This window comes from Phaseolus vulgaris, chromosome 9 (assembly GCF_051622355.1).
Source record: "Phaseolus vulgaris cultivar YP4 chromosome 9, ASM5162235v1, whole genome shotgun sequence".
Classification (NCBI taxonomy): domain Eukaryota; kingdom Viridiplantae; phylum Streptophyta; class Magnoliopsida; order Fabales; family Fabaceae; genus Phaseolus; species Phaseolus vulgaris.
Genome location: NC_143506.1, coordinates 12,732,114 through 12,751,444, shown reverse-complemented (window position 1 = coordinate 12,751,444; position 19,331 = coordinate 12,732,114). Strand labels below are relative to the sequence as shown.

The 19,331-nt window shown below is 30.0% G+C and overlaps 2 protein-coding genes across 5 annotated transcripts; both read left to right on the top strand.

The window, feature by feature from the left end:
* The first annotated feature begins 1,499 nt into the window (after positions 1 to 1,499).
* On the top strand, positions 1,500 to 4,215 carry LOC137821474 (zinc finger protein GAI-ASSOCIATED FACTOR 1). The gene is given in 5 exon segments (XM_090295917.1): positions 1,500 to 1,689; positions 1,692 to 1,766; positions 1,909 to 2,305; positions 2,403 to 2,572; positions 3,254 to 4,215. Coding segments are annotated over 5 exon segments (1,407 nt in total). The 5' UTR covers positions 1,500 to 1,646; the 3' UTR covers positions 3,976 to 4,215.
* Positions 4,216 to 10,645: 6,430 nt separating this feature from the next.
* Positions 10,646 to 19,088, top strand: JAC1 (J-domain protein required for chloroplast accumulation response 1). Of its 4 annotated transcripts, none has more exons than XM_068624563.2 (9): positions 10,646 to 11,400; positions 15,620 to 16,371; positions 16,476 to 16,801; positions 16,940 to 17,042; positions 17,616 to 17,680; positions 17,768 to 17,821; positions 17,907 to 17,984; positions 18,406 to 18,582; positions 18,740 to 19,088. In XM_068624563.2, exons 1-9 carry the CDS (start codon positions 10,928 to 10,930, stop codon positions 18,776 to 18,778), a joined length of 2,067 nt encoding a protein of 688 aa, XP_068480664.1. In that variant the 5' UTR covers positions 10,646 to 10,927; the 3' UTR covers positions 18,779 to 19,088. The 4 variants fall into 4 exon arrangements, with proteins under 4 accessions (XP_068480664.1, XP_068480661.1, XP_068480662.1 ...); XM_068624560.2 differs by having other exon boundaries at positions 10,725 to 11,400; positions 17,613 to 17,680; XM_068624561.2 differs by having other exon boundaries at positions 10,725 to 11,400; positions 16,937 to 17,042.
* Positions 19,089 to 19,331: the final 243 nt, after the last annotated feature.

The following is a 19,331-nucleotide window of genomic DNA, read 5'->3' as shown; positions in this document are numbered from 1 at the left end:
CTATCCTTAAATCAATTTGAATTTTGTGACAGGTTGGATATGCTTTGCAATTGCATGACTATGCATAATTTTATTTTCTTATTTCACTACTTTTCGTTATCTGGTCTTTTTAAGGGTTTTGCATAATTTTTTCACAAGTCTATGGAGATTGATAAATCTCAAATAAATTATGTGACCTAGTGAGTCCTATTTTTAATTACAATTATTTTAAGTATATTTCTATTTTACATTTATAAAAGTTATATGTTTAGAAAATATAGATTTTAGTTTTTCAAAAATACTTTTTTTATTCAAATAAAGAATTTAATCATATTTAAAAATAATAATCTTAAATTTAAATTTTTAATTAAATAAAATAAAATTAGAACATGTTTTTTACACACCAAATTATCTTTATAAAATATATTTTTTTGACTCATTAATTTATGTAAAAAATTTATTAAATATTCTAAAAATGTGAAGTGCAATGTCAATAGATTTATAATAGTAGTATGATCTGAGAATGAATACTCTAAAATGCCCTTCACCTCTATCATTATCAATGTTGTTGACATATGAAGTACACAAAATAGATTTTAAAATTTATTTATAAATTAAAAGTTTAAGATTTGATCGTATTTCTTGTTTTTTTTTCAATGATCTTAGAGATAAATACCCTGTTCAAGATTTCTATATTATAGTTAACAGATATAGATTGTTTGTAAATAAATGAAGAATTTGTAGCATGTAATTATAATGAGAGAAAGTGTTGAAAATTTTTGTCATTAACCAATTATGACAGAATTGTAATGATAAGATTGGATAGGAATTGAAAACAATCATAGTGTTATGAAAACCAAATGAGTGAGTTGTTACTATGAGCAACTTTGGTCTATACCACATAAGCTCAGCTGCTACAATGATGCTCAAATTCAATAAATCACCAAAATATATAAATAAATAAACTTAAAACCAAGTACCTTTACTTCATGTTGAAATAACTATTCAAGTAATAATGATTGTATGTATATAAATAATGAAACAAACAATTATCCATAAATATTATTTGTGTAGCTTTAACTATACCCGAGTTTTTGTTTTTGTTTTTTTCTTTCGAAGACACAATATTATTTTTCTCTGTTACAGGTTACCACTGGAGTACACGACAAGCACCGCTCCACGGTTTTGCTATCGACAAAGGTCATGAACCGGTTATTGTAACACGTGGACGGTGGGATTCTCATTTTTTTTATTTACCACGAAAAACTTTTTAGCTTTGTATGTGTTTTTTTAAAGTAATTTATAGTTAGAACATTATTAATTCCTTAATTACTAAATAAAGTAAGGGACAGGGGCTAGAGATTTTGTTTTTGTTTTCTACAATAGAAACCTTCTGAGCAGTTCTGTCTCCCTCGCAGGTTAACCATGGTTAGCTCGCGCCGCTTTAGCCTGGTTAGTATTTTTCAATACATATGACGTATCATCTTCCTTTCAAATTATTTCTCCCCCTCTCCTTCAACTTCCTCCACCGCGCCGCCTAGAAGGACCGTCGTAAGCAGCGCGGCCGAGAACGTTGAATCACGGTTTCACTCCACAAAGTACAACATATAATTAAAAGAGAGACTCGGAGAGGAGTTGTTCAGTTCACCATAGTTAAGAAAAGAACCATGACGGAACCTCAGAATCCTTCACCATTCACACATTCTTCAGCTTGGAAATCGCACCACAACCACAACCACAACCTCCGCCACCTCCCAAAAGGAAACGAAGCCTCCCTGGAATGCCAGGTATATTTGTACTTATTTATTTACTTCCAATTTATATAACCATAATTTGTGTCTTACATATGATAAATATATTCAGTTTGAGTGGCTTTGTGAATATTCTTGGTTTTGGATTTTGCGTGTTTTTATTTGTTGTTTTTTTCAGATCCAGATGCTGAAGTGATTGCTTTGTCACCGAAGACGCTGATGGCGACGAACCGTTTCGTTTGCGAGATCTGTAACAAAGGGTTCCAGCGCGATCAGAATCTGCAGCTTCACCGGCGCGGTCACAACTTGCCGTGGAAGCTGCGGCAGCGAGGGAGCAAGGAACCGCGGAAGAAAGCGTACGTGTGCCCCGAGCCTTCCTGCGTCCACCACAACCCCGCCAGGGCGCTCGGCGACCTGACCGGCATCAAGAAGCACTTCTGCAGAAAACACGGCGAGAAAAAGTGGAAATGCGAACGCTGCTCTAAGAAATACGCTGTACAGTCGGACTGGAAAGCTCATATGAAAACTTGCGGCAGCAGAGAGTACCGATGCGACTGCGGCGCCTTGTTCTCGAGGTATCAAAATCAAAATACTTCTCTTTTGTTATTTATTTTTATTTTTATTTTTTCCATTGTAATGTCTCTAATAGTAATGCGTATTATGTTGTTGAAGGAGGGATAGTTTCATCACGCACAGAGCATTTTGTGATGTATTAGCGCAAGAGAGCGCAAAAGCCCAAAATGTTAGCACTAGCAACGCTGATGTGCCTTCTTCGCCCCCTGCACCTCCACTCACTCCCTCTGCCACCGTCGTCTCTCCAACTTTGTCCATTCAGAGCTCCGGTACGTAGTTTTCTTAGCTTCAAACTCCTTCAACTTTTCACACTTCCCTCTCCATTTTTAATTGAAAAGAGTTAAAGATAAATGCATATAATAATGAAGCTTATATAAACACTTTTGACATTTTTTGTTTTATTCTGTTTGTTGGAGAAATCTACAAGTCTGGCTGTAGTATGGATCTACCCAGGAGATAGGGATGGGATCTACGCTCATTATATTCCTTCTCAAATTGGTTAATAATTAATGATAAAATATTCCATGCAAACAATTTCATTTCAAAAAAATCCCTATAAATTTTATTTTATTTCATTAGTAAAACAATTATTATTGACTTTAATTATATAAAAAAATAATGCTACTCTGGGTACTCTCCCCCATGATACTCAGATATGCCATGCCATAAGTTCCACGCTTAAATTCTTTAGTAAAAAAAATTATGTAGGAAGGGTGAAAGCTTTTTGCTCCATGCATATTCAATTGAAGTTGAAGCTGAGAATAAAAAGAGAGACCTCTACAATAATTGTTTCACTTTTTGCTCCATGCATGTTCAATTTCAAGCTTTTTAACCCTCTTGCAATATAATTGTATATAATCATTTAAAAGCTAAAAAGCTTATTTTTCTTTTTATATTTTAACTCTGTTTTTTGTTAGTTTATCTATTTTGCTACTTTTGTTTTTGTCCAGAAAACCCAAGGAAGCTATCACCAATGTCTCCAAACGCAACGTGCTTCGTGACAAGCAGCACCCCTTCCGGTTCCACTGTTTGTACCACTGTTTTTGCGAGTGTGTTGGCACCGTCCACAACGACAACTCATTCACAATCCCAATCACCGTCACCATCAACTTCCTCGTTCTTCAACCTCATGTCAAACTTGGCTCGCTCGGATAACCCTAAGGCCATATCTAACCTGAGAGAACCCACGTCCCTCTCCCTCTCCTCACCACTCTATCTCTCCAATAATGACTCTCCCCACTTCACAGCATCTCCTCAACCTGCTCTGTCTGCCACTGCATTACTCCAAAAAGCAGCTCAAATGGGTGCATCCAGTGGTTCCCTTCTTCGTGGCTTAGGCTTAGCAAAGACACCATCATCATCATCATCCTTGGGGAAAGACCAGCGTTTTAACATCAATGCAACCACAACCGCACAATGGAACCAGCGAGTAAAACAAGAGAATCAGTCCGTACTGGATAACCTTGGGCTTGGGCTTCCCTGTGGAAGTGGAAGTGTGACAGATGTGGTGATGGGCCCTTCTACCCCATTTGTGGGCCAGCCAATGACCCGTGATCTTCTCGGTCTTAGCATCGGTGGCGGCGGCGGAGCAAGCAGAGGTGGTCTCTCTGCCCTGGTCACGTCTTTGGGAGGGAACTTCGATTCACCCGGTGATGAAGGAGTTCACCGCTAGAAAACTGGAAATAATTGTCTAGTTGTTTTCTCGAACGGAAAACAGACACTGCCTTAATCAGTTGCATCTGCGCAACAAAACTGTTGGGTCTTCTGGCCATGCCCGGAATTTTTGTGACGGGTTAATCAGCCAAACTCTGTTGCTATTCAGAAAACGATAGGATAAAGTTACATGTATAATGTATTAGAATCTTTCTTTGCAATATTTATATGTATAAATCTCCTCTCACTTTTTCTTTTCTCTGGCAATTCTCCTCATGCTGTCATCAAAATGTAGATATGGCCACATGGCCACTGTAATCTTATTTTTTATAAAAAAAACTATATAAAAAACTAATTAATAGCTATTTTTAGTAATATACTAATAGTACATATGAGTGAATCAAACAATGATATTTTGTTTTCAGAAATAAGGAATTGTTATTACTTTTTTTTATGTTATTTTATTATCTCATGTTGAGTTTTATACTAGTAGAACATATCTTTTATTTGGAGAAGGTTTACTTAAATTGGTATCGGAAATAAATAAAAATGTCCTATCTTGTAATTAGTTTATTTTTTGAAAGTAAGATAAAAGATGAAATTATGTTCCAAGAATATAAATAATTTTATTTTATTCCGATAATCATATAACACATTTTTAGTTATTCATTTGATCACCATTAATAAGAGATATGTTTTAGTTTTATGACTTATATATTTAAACTGATTTTATTTATTAATAAAAAAACTCTTATGATTGCTAAATAGTCACGATCAGCAAAGTCTACAAGTTACTGTAGCAGCACACTCTCAATTATGAGTCTGGTTCGAAACAAAATTAAAAGATTTTTGAAGTGTTTCTCTATTAAAAAAACTATACTTTTAGTTTGTATTCAAACAGATTTTGTGTCTATATAAGAAGTGTTGTCTCTGCTTGCACAGGACTTGAATAGTATTTCAGAGATGAGCTTTTGTATAAGAAAGACAAAAAGATATGGACAAATGAACAAATTAGAGATGGACCACAGGAGAAGGAAAGAACCTTAATTCACCAAACTGACTTTTTCTTATTTAAGAAAATCTTGACAAATTTATTTTAGGATACCATTAATGATATTAAATGCTAAGACACCTTCCATATGTTGTACAATTTGATATTAGTGTTTGTTTGGAGATACACAATTATAAAATATTTAGAACTTAAATGTGCATTAAATATATAAATTTCTTTTCTTCTTTCGTAAAATAAAGTGGTCTGCTTAATTTCTTTTTATTTGTACAACAAATTTGACTTATTAAATATATGCATTTCTTGATGATCTTTTGTGTTTTTCTCTTTACTTTTTATTAGCAGATTTTTTGGGTAAATTTAATTAGTTTTTTTTCATTATCTTTATTGTTTATATTATATATAATTTCATAATTTTTAAAAATAAAGATATTTAATAGTATGATAAAAATCTCGTTTTATGAATTAGATTTATGAAATTTATTAAATTTAAAGTTCATTCTTTGATAATATAATATAATATATTATCAGAATTATTGAAATTTTTTATTAATAAAAGTTGATTGGATTCATCAGCCAAGATAAATATTTATGAGTTTAATTTAATAAATACTAAATTTACAAACATGTATGGTGATTGTGAATCTCATTAGTTTTATTGAAGGAGGAGACTTAACCCAAGATTTGTTAAATATCATAAAACATGATTTGTTGAAATAATTTTGAAGAAAAGAAAGGTTGAAAAGAAGTGTGAAGTGACTAGGTTCCATTTCACGGTTGGCATGGATGATTAAAATAAATGCATGGGAATGGATAGGTGACGGTGGTGGTAGTCAATTTCTGCAGCAGCAGCAGCAGTGGGTCCTGCTTCTGCATTTGTACGAGTTACCAAAATAATGCAATGCAACTTTCAAACTTGTCTCCCAGAATTTCCAAGTTCACACACAAGTTCCAACCAACCAAGTCGACAATGCAATTTTCAAGGGTCTTGCTACTGCTTGTTTTAAGTGTGTTAATAATCACCGCAAAAAAATTTTAGTAATGAAAAGGCTTTATCAAAAACATAGTTTAACAATTATAATAGCAAATAATTAATAGTATTTGGGGATGTCAGTGCCAGAAAAAAAAAGCGTGAAGGTATGCAAGGATTCAGTTACTGATAAGTGGCATAAATGTCAGGTGATGAGCTATGCTACGACGAATTAGGCTTCAAACAATTAATATAAGTGTGTCAAAAAAGTTTAAGGAGTGTGAGGAAAAACGGATGAACCAGCTCACCCTGCATAGATTACATAAATATTTTACGTGTTTATCTAGATTCCTATTCCGAAATATCGTTCTAAGGACGAGTTTGTTTACATTAGGTAAAAGGTCAATGATCTTAATTTTCGTTTGGATTAGAAAGATAATTTGAAAAAGGAATTTGAGGTTAATTTTTTGTTTGGATTAGAAAGATAATTTGAAAAAGGAAATTTGAGGTGATTTGAGATTGTTCAGTGAAAAAGTGAAGATAAAGTTTATAATTGATGACAGAAAATTGTATTTTTTTTATTTATATTATTTTATAAATTTTGTCATTAATATTTTTTAGTTTAATTTATTTTATATATTATTAATTTTTTATTTTAATAATAGAAATTATTTATATTATATTATATAACTAATCATTATTTTATTATAATATAAATATAAATGAAATAATAATATAAAAATATAACATATATTTAGTATAATAATTATAAACATATATAATAAAACATATAATATATTTAATAATTTTAGAAAAATATAATTAAAGATAAAATAAATTTTAAATAAAAATAAAAATTATTACAAAACCTTAATAAATAAAAAAATAATATTTTAAAATAAAACTATATTAAAATAAATCATCAAAATTTAATTAGTTTTATTTTATTTATTAATTTAATATTTTTATTTTATTTATTTAACATAAAACATATAATAACAAAATATTAAATTTATTTTATTAATTATTTAAATATTTTTATTTTATTATAAATCTAATTTTTATTATATATTACAAATATTTATTATTTTAAAATAAAAAACAGTAGTTGTTACATTTTATTAAAAATGAGACTTTCTTTCCTAAGTGAAAATGGAAAGTTGAGGAGAGATTTTTTTTTTCTCTTGCAATTTTCAGTATTGTGTTTTTTTTTTTTTAGCTTTACTTGCCTTTTTTTTACTCTATATGTTTTTGTCGTCCAAAACAAACAGGAGATTAATGAAGGATTGTTGTCGTGATGACTCAAAAATCGTGTGAATAGTTGATTTTAGGTTGTTATTAGTCTCATGGGTTTTAAGAAAGATTGGTTGGCTATAAATAACTAGTTCTTCTCGATTTAACTTGGATTTCAAGGGAACCGTGTCACTACTCTTCAATATGCGTTTTAGTTAGATATTTTCTTCACATTTTTCGTTCTCATTTATAATAGTAAGGTGATGTGATTAGTGTGATTCTCTTACATTTTTTTAGGGGTATGTCTTTCATTGTTTGTTATTTTTTTTGTTGCAACCATGTGGTTTAGTAATAGTCAATAGTGTACGCCAAAATGTACTTGCAAGGCCTTTGTAACCTTATCATATTCACTCGAAAATGTGTCTTTCACTCTCTAAAACACTTTTTTTAGTATGTCTCAATTTCTAGTGATCTTTATCTTATTCTTTTTTCCAGTTGAATGTCTCAATTTTAGAGAGACAAATACTTGCAAAGACACTCCGACACTCAATCAATGTTTTTTATAAGCTATTTACAAGATGTTTTTCAGAAAAGAGAATTATTTACTTAAAAAATTATCTTTTATTTATATTATTTTAAGATGGACACGTCCCAAGTCTTCTATACTCATTATTTCTCTATTTCTCTAGATAATCTTGTTTATTAATCAAGATAATCTTGTTTATCCTCCTAATTTCTTGTATTTATGTTATCTAGAAATTATTTACTACTATTATAATTCACTACTATAAAATGTCTTTTGAAATAACAAAACTCTAGTCATCTATGCTTTGAGTTTCGACAAAAAAAGAATTGAGCCTACTCAGTCTCACTAGTAACCCAAATCCACTTTAAAGACCTATGAAAAGCACATGTTCCTAACTTAGATCAAACGTAGCAAATGAAGTCGTAGGGATTTTTTGCACCACAAGAACATACTCAAACCCCATGTTACAACAGTCCAAAAGGTAGTTCCATACTCAACAACCATGCCACAGCCCAAAAAGTAGATTTGCAAGGATCGCATATATTTGGGTTGTGTGATTTGAAATAATTTTCAGAGAAAAAATTGAGTATAAAATAAAAAGAAAGTCCTAGTTTTTGGAAAGTGTTTGGAACTTTTACTGTACCCTTAATAACAATATTTACATGCATACTTTTTAATAGTTACCAGACAATTAATAAATGATATATTTAAATCAATAATACTTTCTTAAAAAATATTTTACTAAAAAAATATTTATATTTTAAAAATACATCTAAGATGAATTTTGACGTTATATTACAAACTATCAGTATTTATTTATTCAGTCAAATCAATTATATACTATACATTTTTTATTTGTTTCCACTATGGGGTTTTATTAAAACAAACTATATCATTTTCTATAAAAATAAACCATATTACCTTCCACTCATTTTTTTTTAACTTGCATTTAGGTCTTTCATGGCATGGACCTCATCCTCATTCTTTTCTGTAATTAACTATTCTCATTGAGAGTTACTTCCACGTACAAATTCTCTAATGAAATCCATTTAAGAATAAGAAATGCTGAATTGAAGAGATGAATACGTGTGCATGTAACCAATTTAGAAAGAATAAAAGTGAATTATACATACAAATGAAATTCAGTTAATTGCCTAAAACACGAATGTCTGTTGAAAACAATATAAAGTGTGGATGAAAAAGTGTGCAGACACATGCTTATAATGAAAAATAACAATGTCAAATTTATACAATTTATATAGAAATTAAAAGTGTACCTGTGAATAATGTTTATCCACTCGATACACAATTTGTTGTCGTGTTAGTAGTCTCTGAATTCTTTAAAGTTCTTCCTCTCTTGCGCGTGTGTTCCGTCGGTCGTGCTAGTAGTATCTGCGATTGCACTCCGATGCTCAAGTCAGTGTTAATGATTAGTTTTGTTCTCTCAGGATATGAAAACGTATATTTTCTCCATTCAGAAGTCTTTTTTATCAGTTGACTTGGGCCTTCATTAGTGTGGGCCAGATAACCGGTTTACCAAGACGTGTGTAGTGGTCCTCAGGTCATATGTAGTGGTTTTCTGATATCACAGGAATGCATTCGAAGTGGATCTTTGACATATTTAACGTCAATTATAACTGTTTTCTTATCACGTATTTATTGTGTTACATTATTAATTCATGTCTTCAACGGTCCGACCAGTAAAAAAAAATAATAATTGGAGGGAAATTACAATTAGATGCATGATTAAATTACCTCCCGCGAGTCTCAACAGCTACTCATGAATCAAATGCAAATGCTTGGATCCGTTACGTTACCTATGAGGATGGTAACGTGCATTCCATGTCTCTCTGTATGTACCTTTCTGTTCTTCTGCCACAAATTCCCATTCTGAATAAACAAGAATGTGATATTGCTAAAATAAAAACAGACCTTCTGTATTAAAATTAAGTTTCTAAAGACTAATGCAAAAGCTTGTTTTATAAAACCCAAACACACTGCAACGTTCATTATAATTCCATTCCCTTTTTTTATTGCTTATTGTCGCTTTCGCCTGCCCAACGCACAACCTAAAACTAACAACATAATACAAAATCGTTAACTAGTAGTTGTACCTAACACCTACAATATAGGATTTATAATATATCATGTGATACTAGATCAGAATTCTTAGACGTGAACTCTTAACTAATATTAATAGTAGTATACAAAATTATTCATTTACTTACTTACAAAATTATCTGCAATATAACTGATTTGATTTGAGTATCGAACGCTATTTAAATGATTACTATAAAATAGTTACTTCATTGTATCTTTATCTAAATTCTTAAGTATATAAATATTTAAATGATTACTATAAAATAGTTACTTCATTGTATCTTTATCTAAATTCTTAAGTATATAAATATATTAATTTTTTGGGGAAGTAGATCTATCTCATTATTCATTTACTTACTTACAAAATTATTTATATTTCAACTGGTTTGAGTGTCGAAGAATTTTTTGTAAATTCAAAAAAAATACACCGTACTCACAGAGACCATATCTCAAAAGAAGGACAACTCATCCTCGATATAAAGAATAGTTATTGATCTAACAAGTGATATTAAGATTTTTAATTTTCATTTTCACGTGGTACTAATATAATAATTTGTATATTGTTAATTAATTAAAATGTAATTATTATAAAGTTAATAAACTGCTTTAAATAATTATTTTTATCAAAATTTATATATTTCCATTTAAAAAATAAAAATAAGAAAAATGAACTGTCATGCTCACTTTTTTTCTCTTTCTATGTATCTATAAATATTAAGAGGTTTTGAAAATGTGAAAGGAAAAGACAAAAGTAGAGAGCAATGAAATGAGAGGCTATCGCGAGAGGAGTGTCATCATCACAGTTTAGTTTTTAGAGAGTGTATTTAATACGTATCACACAAAATTATGCTAAATCCAAAACATGGAGTAGATCGCGTTGCTTATCGCGATCACCACTTTAGATTTATCCGCTAAAAAATTTGGCAGCCAATCCACATTCACTCATAATTTGTGGCTTCGCAATTTTGGTTACATTTTTCCGTTAGCCCTACACGCCATTGTCCTCTTCTTCTCCAACTCACTTCCTCGTCCAAATTCCTCTTCCATCTCACAAACACACCTCTGCACTCTGCACTCTCTACTTTCACTTCAACAGTTTCCCGCCAGAGGTTTGATTTGTGAATTCTTATTTTATGGAGACAATTTATTCTTCTCAACGAGAGAGCGTCCTTTTAGGTTATAATAATAATATTAGTTATGAGAATGGAAATAATTCTCTGATTCGGAGGTCGTCTTCGACCAATTCCAACTTGGAGGTTGATTTCAACGACGTGTTTGGGGGGCCGCCGCGGAGGTCATCGCTAAGCGAAGCGCGGCAGAGTCTGACCGAGTTGAAGGATTGGAGCGAAGAGGAAGGGGAAAGTGGTTGGTGTAGGTGGCCGCCGGAGCGGGAGAAACCGGTGTTTGGAGAGGATATTGGAAACCGGAGGCGTCACGGCAACAAGAACAATGACTTCTTCGATGACATTTTCGGAGGTGAGGAATCGGCGAGTGTGTGTTCCACGCCAAAGAAACGCGTTGGGGACCCTTTCACGTTCTCTCGAGTGTCCAGTCCTCTGCCATCGGCGCTTGATCCCGTTGCTGCCTCTCTTCCTCTACCATTCAGGTTTTTCTCTTCTTACCATTATTTTCATTAATATATATATTATATTTAGTATGAATATTCATTATTAATACCAGAGAACACACAGCGCAACAAGGCCTATAATATTTAATTATCATTAAATATTATAATTAAAAAATTATAAAAAATAAAAAGAAATTGTTTTAAATATATTTTACATTCTCTTTTTTTATTTAATGTTTATGATATTAAAAGAATGTTTATATAGAAGTTAGGAATTATATATTTTTATGTAAAAAAAATAGTTGTATTTGATAGTAATTTGTGTACCCTAAAATAAGAAAATTGATTATATGTGGTTTAAGTGATAAATTTATTACTACTAAAGTTTTTGTTAGTAAATGAAGTGATTTAATGTTCCTAGTAAGTGATCTACTAATATATTACTCGGTAATTACACCATAAAATTAAATTAAAATGAAGTATAAGTATAAAAAATTCCAATGAAACTGCATACATCTATATCCCTTCCGGTATGTAGATTTTTCCTATTTCTAATCTCTTTGTGCATACGACTTCAAGGTTGTGGAAAGAGTTGTGAATCTTTTTTATTATATGAGGATTAGTCTCAACATCTTTTTAGAATTATATTTTTATCAAAACAAGATAATAATGACAATGCCGTGATATCACTTTATCTCGAACATATGTTTATTTTAAAAGAAATAAATAAAGATTGGTTAACAAAAAAAGGAAATAGACAAGAAATAAAATGTAATACTTAGTTATTTAACAAAGTTAAAATACATGAGAAATAAATACAAAATATTTTTAAATTATGTCATTTAACTGATTTGATATAAATTAAAGAATCAATAAAATTAAATAAGAAATAATAATTCAAGTTATTCCACTATTTGATTTATTTTTTAAAATTAAAATTATTTTCCTTTTTGCGCTCTCATCTAAACATGGATGACATACAATCCCTAACATGTATTGAACATGAACAGTAAAAATGGAATTTAAGCAGTTTGGAATACATAAAATGCATAGAAAATTTGAAAATTGAACAGACTTTCGGCATGTGTGAGAGGGAAAAATGAAAGAAAGTTACCTGAAGATAAAATAATAGATTAGGTATAATTTATAATTGATTATATAATAAATGTTTTATTAATATTTATGTTCATCTTATAATTTATAATTGTTTATCGATGATTTTTTACAGTTTTATTTTATAATAATAATAAATACATAAATTTCGTATTTCTTTCTTTCATTCAAGTATCTATTTTATTTATTTATTTAAGATAAAATATATTAAGTATACACAAATATTAAACTTAAAATAAAGTGCAACAATTAATAATTCTAAATCATTTAATATAAAAAGTTTTAATTGTTGACTAATAATACAATCTTTAAATTTTTGTTATAAATAACATTTAAGTGATTTCCACTTTTATCATCACGAAATTCTTAAATTATTTCTTCCTAATCATATATTTCCAAAAGAAAAAAACCCTTGAACTTTAAGACTTTTTCATTACAAAATATATATTGGTTAAAGAGATCTAAGAGCATATATGTTGGTTCTTATAAAAAATAACAATATTGAAGTTTTTATTTCACTTTAAATGAAACATGTTATGTCACATTATTTTTAAGCAATACAATTATATTAAATTTTTATAAGTTTTACTTTGATAAATAATTTTTATAAACGCTTACACTTTTATAGTTTTTTATTTATATTTGAATTTTTTATTTCTCGTTTTTTCTTGTTAAACATCATTCAATATTTTATAAGATAATTATTTTTTAAGTAACAGATTACATATTCTATTGTTGTTAAAATAATAATTTGTTGTTGAAATAAATAATTGTGTTTAATAAAATGATAGTTGAGTTGTGTATAATAAAAAACAAATGAAATCTTAAAATTTTAACTATTATAAACAAATTTTGATTGTTTTGAAAAATATTACACAAATATTCCATAAACATTACACTAACCCTAACTATTCTGAAAAATGTTACATGATATATAAAGAAGGTTTTTGCAGAATTTAAAAAAGAGAAAATTACTTGCAATATAAAAAAAGTATAAGGGTGTGGTAAAATACTTTTAAATTTATATGTGAAAAGCTTTTCAAAATTATAATAATGAGACTAATATAATAAAAAATTTACTATTTTAAAATGATATTTCAATTATTTAGGAAATGCTATATCTTTTTTAATCATTTATCATTGATGTATATCTTTTTATTGTTTTATTATTTAGTCTAACCATTTTTGAAAAAATATTGTTAATTTTTTTTGAAAAACTAATATCTGATTTATACATTTAATGAAAATGATAAAATATGTTACTTTTTCATGTAACCAATATTTATTTTAATATAAGGTAAATATTTGATAAATTGTTAAATTAACATTTTAACCATTTGGATATGAATTTATTATTGCTACACAAACAAATAGCTATATCAGCGATTACTTGTTAAAGTAAAAATATAATTAACTAAATTTTAAAAGAGCCATAATTTTCATAATTTTGAAGTATATAAAGACACACATATATACGTGATACAAAAATAAGTCTGTTTATATTTTATTTTCTCTAAATATAAAAACCCGTTAAAATCATATTTTAAAATTTTAAATAATGATGGTTAAAAACAGACACAAATTAAAAATATTATGTAATAACATTAAATATCAATAGTTTAGAAATGGAGAGCTCAGAAATACCAAAATAGCATAATTTTTTATAAAAAAGGTAGTCAAATGTTATATAAAGCACTACTACAAAAGTTATTGTATGCACGTTTTTTAACTTCTAGTAAATGTTTATCTTGAATTGTGATACACATAGTTATTCCAAGAATTATAATTCACATCAACACTACATTGTTGGACACTGCAATCTAATATAAGAACCTATAATTCGATTTATCAGTTTCTTTAATGAGAAATAATTAAGTAAGCTATTATCAACTAATTGTTTATTGTCTATACATCGGTACTTAATAAATAGTCAAATTTTAATGCAACCAGTACTCAAACTTAAAAAAAATATCACTTGGGAATTTGAAAATATTTTAAAATGAAGCTCAATTAAAATTTATTTTCTTAACAAAGTCATTAAATCATAAATTATCATATATATATATATATATATATTTTAAAGGCTATATATAAAGTAATTTTTAATCAATGACCATGTAAAAACTTTGTACTGATAATCTACTAAATTAATTTCTTAAAATAATTTAGGTAATAATATATTGCAAACAAAAAATGAAAGAAGTTCATAGCAGTTATGGGTAATAAAGGGTAAGAAATGTATAGCAAGAAAACTCAACATACGTGATGGTAAGAGACCGATCTTAGATTAAGAACATATTTGTTCTTGACTATCTTGAATGTTCTAAATTTAGTTCGTGACCTTTATATAAGAACCTAAATCAGATATAAAATGTTTTTTATATAAAAACCTAAATCAGATATAAAATGTTTTTTATATAAAAACCTAAATCAGATATAAAATGTTCATAATTGAATATGTACCGATATTATTTCAATTTCTCTAAATATTTGTATGGTTTGAGATTGGAGAGTTGGGCATTGATAAAGTTTTATCAGAAGAAAATTAACCAATTATAAACTCTGATTTAGACCTAATTATAACTATAAAAAGGTAACCAATTATAGTTACACTGTCTGAATACAAGTAAAAATAAAACATAAATATTCAACGCTCTAAATGAAAGAATCTCTTATCTATTGCCTATTCATACAAAAATAAAATAAGTCTGACCGGATTTTTAATTGCCCCAATTGTATTCAGAACATGTTAACCTGAGTTAAACTATTTTCTTAATCTATCCACTTATTTTTATTGGACGGGTCAAATGGAGTCAGATTTCATAATTATGATTTACATAAGGAAAATTGACAAATATGTTTGTCTTTTATTGCTGAAATCAAATTATTTCAAACATGAATGCAGTATTAAATAATTACTATATGATGAGTTTTTAGTTTTTAGCTATAAATAGCATGCGTAGGTAGCTTAAAATAAAGCGCCTCTTTCCCTACATGACTCCTTATCTTATCCTAAAAAGATAAACTTCTGATCTTACAGCACCACTCTCTACTATCCCCAATTTCAAATCAATTCATTAATGATTTCTTCTTGTTCATCTTCAATTTGCCGCTGATTCTTGCTCCACCATTTTAAACTGACCAGCCTTCCAGCCAAATTGACAAATGGGGTGGACCTTCCAACATTTGGTTCCCCCACGAGGACTAACAGCATCAACAATGGTATTGTTGCTTCAAATGGACTTGGCCTTTCAGATTCTTACTCATCCAGAATTTCAATCCAGCAAAAGGAGTTGAAAAAGGATTTAAAACCTTACCGACAAAGTCTTCTATCACAGGAGTTTTCAAACTCGAGCACATCTGATAAAGCAGACAAAGGAAGCATCATGAAACAGGACATATCTATTAGTGAAGTTTCGCCTGCTTCTAGTAATGGTCAATTCCATTTCTCAATATACAAATGGGCCAGTAAAGATGTGCCAATGGTGATGTCTCTTAGGACAGAAAGAGCCTCCAAGGCTAAGGATAAGCTTAAACTTGAGAAATGCTCAAGTGCTAAAGAAAGGGTGGTCAGTGAGATCACCACACAAAAACCTATGGCATATGATTCCTCTGTCATGAATAATGGAAAAGAAAACGTATCAACTACTTCCACAGCCACTGAAAATGGAGCAGACTCAAACCAGATTGTAGAACAAATAGTTTCTGCCAAGGCTCAATCACATATTACCCTAGATGTTCCCGCTAGTTCTACCCCGGGTGACGCTAGAGCAGTATCAAGTACTCATTCTGCAGGCGAGAACGGCTTCTCTGGAAAAACTGAGACAGGAAGGGATACTCAGAAGGTTGAGTCCAAACCTTTACAGTTTCTGTTCAAAGAAAATGATAAGAAACAAGGTGAAGTAATTTTCCCTTTACATTATGTATATAAATGTATGTATGTTTAAACACATATTACTACCTTTCCAGTCTGTGATACTGTTCTTCATATCATATGACAGATAATAGTCAGATGATTACAAGGGAGAAAGAAGAAAACAGGATGAAAAGCACAAAAAAATTGTCTGCTGTTTTTGATGTTACCGAGAATCCCATGAAACAAGTAGAAAAGACAGTTTCCGCAATAGATGTAGGACATAGCAAAGCCACTTCCCAGGGTTCAGTGAGCTTAGGTGAGAATAAGGGGAAAGGCCTAGTTAAAGGAAAGGTCAAAGAATTCGCTCGAATTTTCAACCAAGAAACTGCAACAAAACCGAAAGTTGACTCCAAATCTCGACCTCAGGGCTCTACATACAAGCAGAGAGATGCTTTAAGAACAAAGAATGACGTAAGTGCTGTCACAGCTTAATAAATGCACTTTGTTGAAAGGACATTAACTTTTTGAATATGCTTTAGTGCTAAATCTCATGTATAATTCTGGTTTCACAACAGCGAAGGTTTTTAATATTTCTTTCAACTCTAGCAGGTTGAAAGTGGGCCTGAACAATCCAAGAAGGAGAACTCTACTGTAGAGACTACCAACATATCTGCTGATGATATGTCAAATCAAGAGGATATGTCAGAATCAGGTATTGCTTAGTTATCAATATCCCTTCAGTTGAGAATTTATTTACATGGGAAGAGATCGAATTGTGCATATACTCCTCTCCTCTTTATTCCTAGCATGGTGACAAGAATATGGCAAACTTACTGAATATGCATGTGACCTACATCTAACAATAGGAAAATATAATTACATGCAAGCAACAAGCAGCATGCAGCAAGGTTTTATTTAAAATTTTATGTGGTCACTTATTATTTCCTAATGTTTTTTTCTTAATTGTCTGTTAAATCAGTACTCTAGTAAGTTTTCTTCACTGTATGGTCTACATCCAAGATGTGGATGGATTTCATCTTGATACGGTGCTAGGGAAACAATTTACAGAATCAGTGAATCATACGGTGCCAATTATTTTAAGAAAATCCTATTAGAAGTTTTCCTTGCAAGAAAAAAATCCCTTGTTATTATTCAAACGTGACACTTGATTATTTAAGATAGTCTGAAATACGCTTACACCAATCTTTGATCAGCTTTTAAACTCTGTAGATATGATTTGGCCTGAATACTTGATGATTATGAAACAACTTGATTTTGTTAGCAGAAATTCCTGATATATCATTTACTGTTATCGGAGATAAAGACGAGTGCTTCCACGGGGGTTTCATGGTATTTCATACAAAATTAATTAATTTCCATTCATGAGTAGAAAGTTTTAGAGCTTAAAATGATAAGCTTCTATATTGGGTTTTTCAGATACAAGTATTATCCCAAGATGAGGGCGAGGACTTACAAAATCAAGAAATTCAAGTAACTTATTACTTAACTAGATTTGTTTGTTTCAAGGTTATAGAAGAACAGTTATATTTAGTATATATCTCTGTATACAATGTAGATGATTGACAAGAAGATAAAACAGTGGTCTAAAGGGAAGGAAGGAAACATACGATCCCTGCTATCGACATTACAACATGTAAGAAAACAATACTTACTCCTTATTGCTCTTGTCTCATTTGGTTGAAAATTTGATTTCTCCGTTTTTGTTGAATAATATGATGAATACAGTAAGAGGTTTGTGCTTTTAATATAAATGGGACAATAGAGTATGATAATCCACCTATTATTTCTTAATAATATAATCTGAGTAAGTATTAAAAAAATAATTAAATTTAAATTCACTTTTCTGAGTAACATGAGGGATTAAGAAGGATGAGTGGGAGTTAAAGTCACTTTGATCTAATTAGGATATTATGAGTATATTAGGAAGGGTGGAGAAAGTTGATTCTCTTTTGAGAGTTTTACACTCTGGGATAACTTAATTTTCGTAAAATTGTGTATTTGATTATCCATAGTTCCATGCAAAGTACTAACTCTTGGTTAAATCACGCATAAAGGTACTTTGGAAGGAGTGTGGATGGAAGCATGTGCCTCTTGTTGATATAATTGAAGGGAACGCGGTAAAAAGATCTTATCAAAGAGCTTTACTCTGCTTGCATCCCGATAAGTTGCAGCAAAAGGGTGCTTCTTCAGACCAGAAATATATTGCAGAGAAGGTTTTTGATATTTTACAGGTAACATATTTCTGCCAATTCATTAGCATTACAATTATTCTATTCTTAGGAAGGTATTGAAATGCAGGAAATGATTTATAAACTTATCATCATCTAGCTTCTTTTTTTTAAACTTATTCAAAACAGTGACTTACTTTGTCCATATTTTACAATGCAGGAGGCATGGACTCAATTCAATATGCTCGGTGCACTGTAAATTTTTCAATACCTTTATTGAGTAAAAGCTCTAGTTGGTACATTGTGCGAAGCTTCCCTCCATGGACTCTCAATAAGGGGGTAGATCTTGTTCTTATCACAAAAGCAAGTGTTACTTTATATACCTGTAACTAATTTCGTAGCAATTGTAGTATATTGGGTCGAAAATATGTAATTTTCCTGTCTGGTATGAATTCACCAATATTTTTTCCCCTTCAACACTATAGTTTATTTTTCTTACTTGTATATCTACTGCACAATATATAGAAAGAGGTCACTGACCTGAAGGTACAGTCATTCTATCAGCTTCACTTTTCTGTTTCATTGGAAATTCTTTTCAACTTACGATTACTTTCCCTAATTTTGCTGCAATTATACTGTACACAACTTAATTTAGAAAAAAAAAATACTTATGTCAAATCATTGTTAGTTATCTGTTATTAAGAGTTTACAATCACTCAAAAATATATACATTTTCGCCATTCAACTAAAGACGTGAATCTAATCTTCATTATTTAACCAAACAAATAAAACACAAACTTCCAAATAAAGAA

Bases quoted from the DNA above. Each gene is read 5' to 3' on its own strand.
- JAC1 (XM_068624559.2), top strand. From the start codon at position 10,928: ATGGAGACAATTTATTCTTCTCAACGAGAGAGCGTCCTTTTAGGTTAT. The intron at 17,043-17,612 runs GTATTGCTTAGT...TGATTTTGTTAG, and splicing joins AGAGGATATGTCAGAATCAG to CAGAAATTCCTGATATATCA. The intron at 17,985-18,405 runs GTAAGAAAACAA...TCACGCATAAAG, and splicing joins TGCTATCGACATTACAACAT to GTACTTTGGAAGGAGTGTGG.